The sequence below is a fragment of the Charadrius vociferus genome, unplaced genomic scaffold (genome assembly GCF_000708025.1).
Source record: "Charadrius vociferus isolate BGI_N301 unplaced genomic scaffold, ASM70802v2 scaffold1096, whole genome shotgun sequence".
Lineage (NCBI taxonomy): Eukaryota > Metazoa > Chordata > Aves > Charadriiformes > Charadriidae > Charadrius > Charadrius vociferus.
This window is the reverse complement of record NW_009649045.1, coordinates 167,094-168,483: the sequence shown is the minus strand read 5'-3', so window position 1 is coordinate 168,483 and position 1,390 is coordinate 167,094. Positions and strand designations below refer to the sequence as shown.

Here is a 1,390-nt window from a genome sequence, read left to right as displayed (position 1 = left end):
CCCATCTCCCACCTCCCACCCACTCCAAAGCACCCAAAAGCAAAGCCGGGAGCCCACAGGGATGAAGGGTATCCCACCAGAGCCCCGACACCGTTCCCGGTAGCTACAAACGCTGCTGCAGATTCACATCAAGAAATCACCACGCACCCGGCGGGGAGAGCTCGAATCCTCGCAGACACTGCCGCAAGCGCCCGGCTGCCTCCTCCGGGCACTCCTCCTCCTCCTTTTCCCCGAGGAAGGGCAGGGCTGCGAGGATGGAGAAGGCAGAGCCCCGGGAAGCTGAAGGGACTCCGTGGGGGTTGCAGTGGTGGTGCAGGACGCCCAGGCAGGTCTGTCCCAACCGGGCAAATCAAGCCGGGCTCGCTGAGCCCATAACAGGCGCCATGCTTTTCCCGGAGCCCCGAGCGCAGTGCATGTCACAGGACATTGAGCATCACGAATAACAAGAAGTAAAAAAAAAATAAACAAAAAATACAAAACCCCTGTCAAAATAAGTGAGCGGAGGCTGCCCTGGGTGTCACAGCCCAGCTTTTCGGCAGCGCCAACCCCTTCGATAGCCTCAGCCAGGGAGCCGATGGGTGACCACACCGGCCTCTCCGGATGCTTCCTCCAAAAAAAACCACCTTGAAAGCAAGGCTTGAGGCTGCCTTGGGGTGCTGTCAGCTCCACGTCTGCCCTGCAAAGGGCTCAGGATGGCGATGGGCAGGTTGGAAGGGAGCAGGCAGATGGAGGGAGGGAGAGGCCAGACAGAGCCGGGGAGGCAGGAGACCCGCCGCCATCTCCCTCCTAAGGTGGGGAAATCCTCTAGATTTGATACAAGCCAGGCTGAAAGCATCCAAAGGTCACCTCCGCACCTCCGGTTGCAATCAAAGAAGCATTCCTCCCACCTCGCGTTGCCCCAGGGGTTCACTCCCGGCTCGGGGCAGCGGAACGAGCCCAAATTCAACCCTTCTGCAACCGGCCAGGTTGGGCATGGCACGGAGCTGCCCCGTTCCCAGGAGCCGGGGAAGCTGCCGAGGGGCTGCGGGGAGATGCAGAAGAGGAGTGTGGGTGAAGGGTTTGCCCAGGTTTTTCCTAATTTAGGACCACAGCTGGCGGGTGTATTTATGGCTGGGGGCATACGGTGGGGAAAGCAACAGCCCGGCCACTGCGGCAGGGCAGAACCAGCAACCATCGAAGGTGAAGTTGTTTTGAGCACGTGCCGGCTTCTGCGAGGCTGTCCAGAGCAAGGTGCCTGCGACTCCCATGTCTCCCTCTCCGATTTATTCTGCTATAAGCTCTCCCCCTCTGCAAGCCGGGATGAGCACGGTTTGATGGATGAGCTCCAGCCGGGCTGGGAGCCACCGCAGGGCTCTGCCGGTGCCTCCCGACGACACCAGCCTCACGCCCA

General features: G+C 60.7%; 1 protein-coding gene across 1 annotated transcript in view; it reads right to left on the bottom strand.

The window, feature by feature from the left end:
• LOC104289043 (RNA-binding protein MEX3B-like) overlaps positions 1 to 1,390 on the bottom strand; it is a 19,061-nt gene that overhangs the window by 15,291 nt on the left and 2,380 nt on the right. Inside the window, exons 2-3 of the mRNA XM_009887935.1 lie at positions 847 to 1,021; positions 148 to 246 (exon numbers count right to left, since the gene is read on the bottom strand). Of these exons, the coding sequence (XP_009886237.1) occupies positions 148 to 246; positions 847 to 1,021 (274 nt within the window). The remainder of the gene's footprint in view (positions 1 to 147; positions 247 to 846; positions 1,022 to 1,390) is intronic.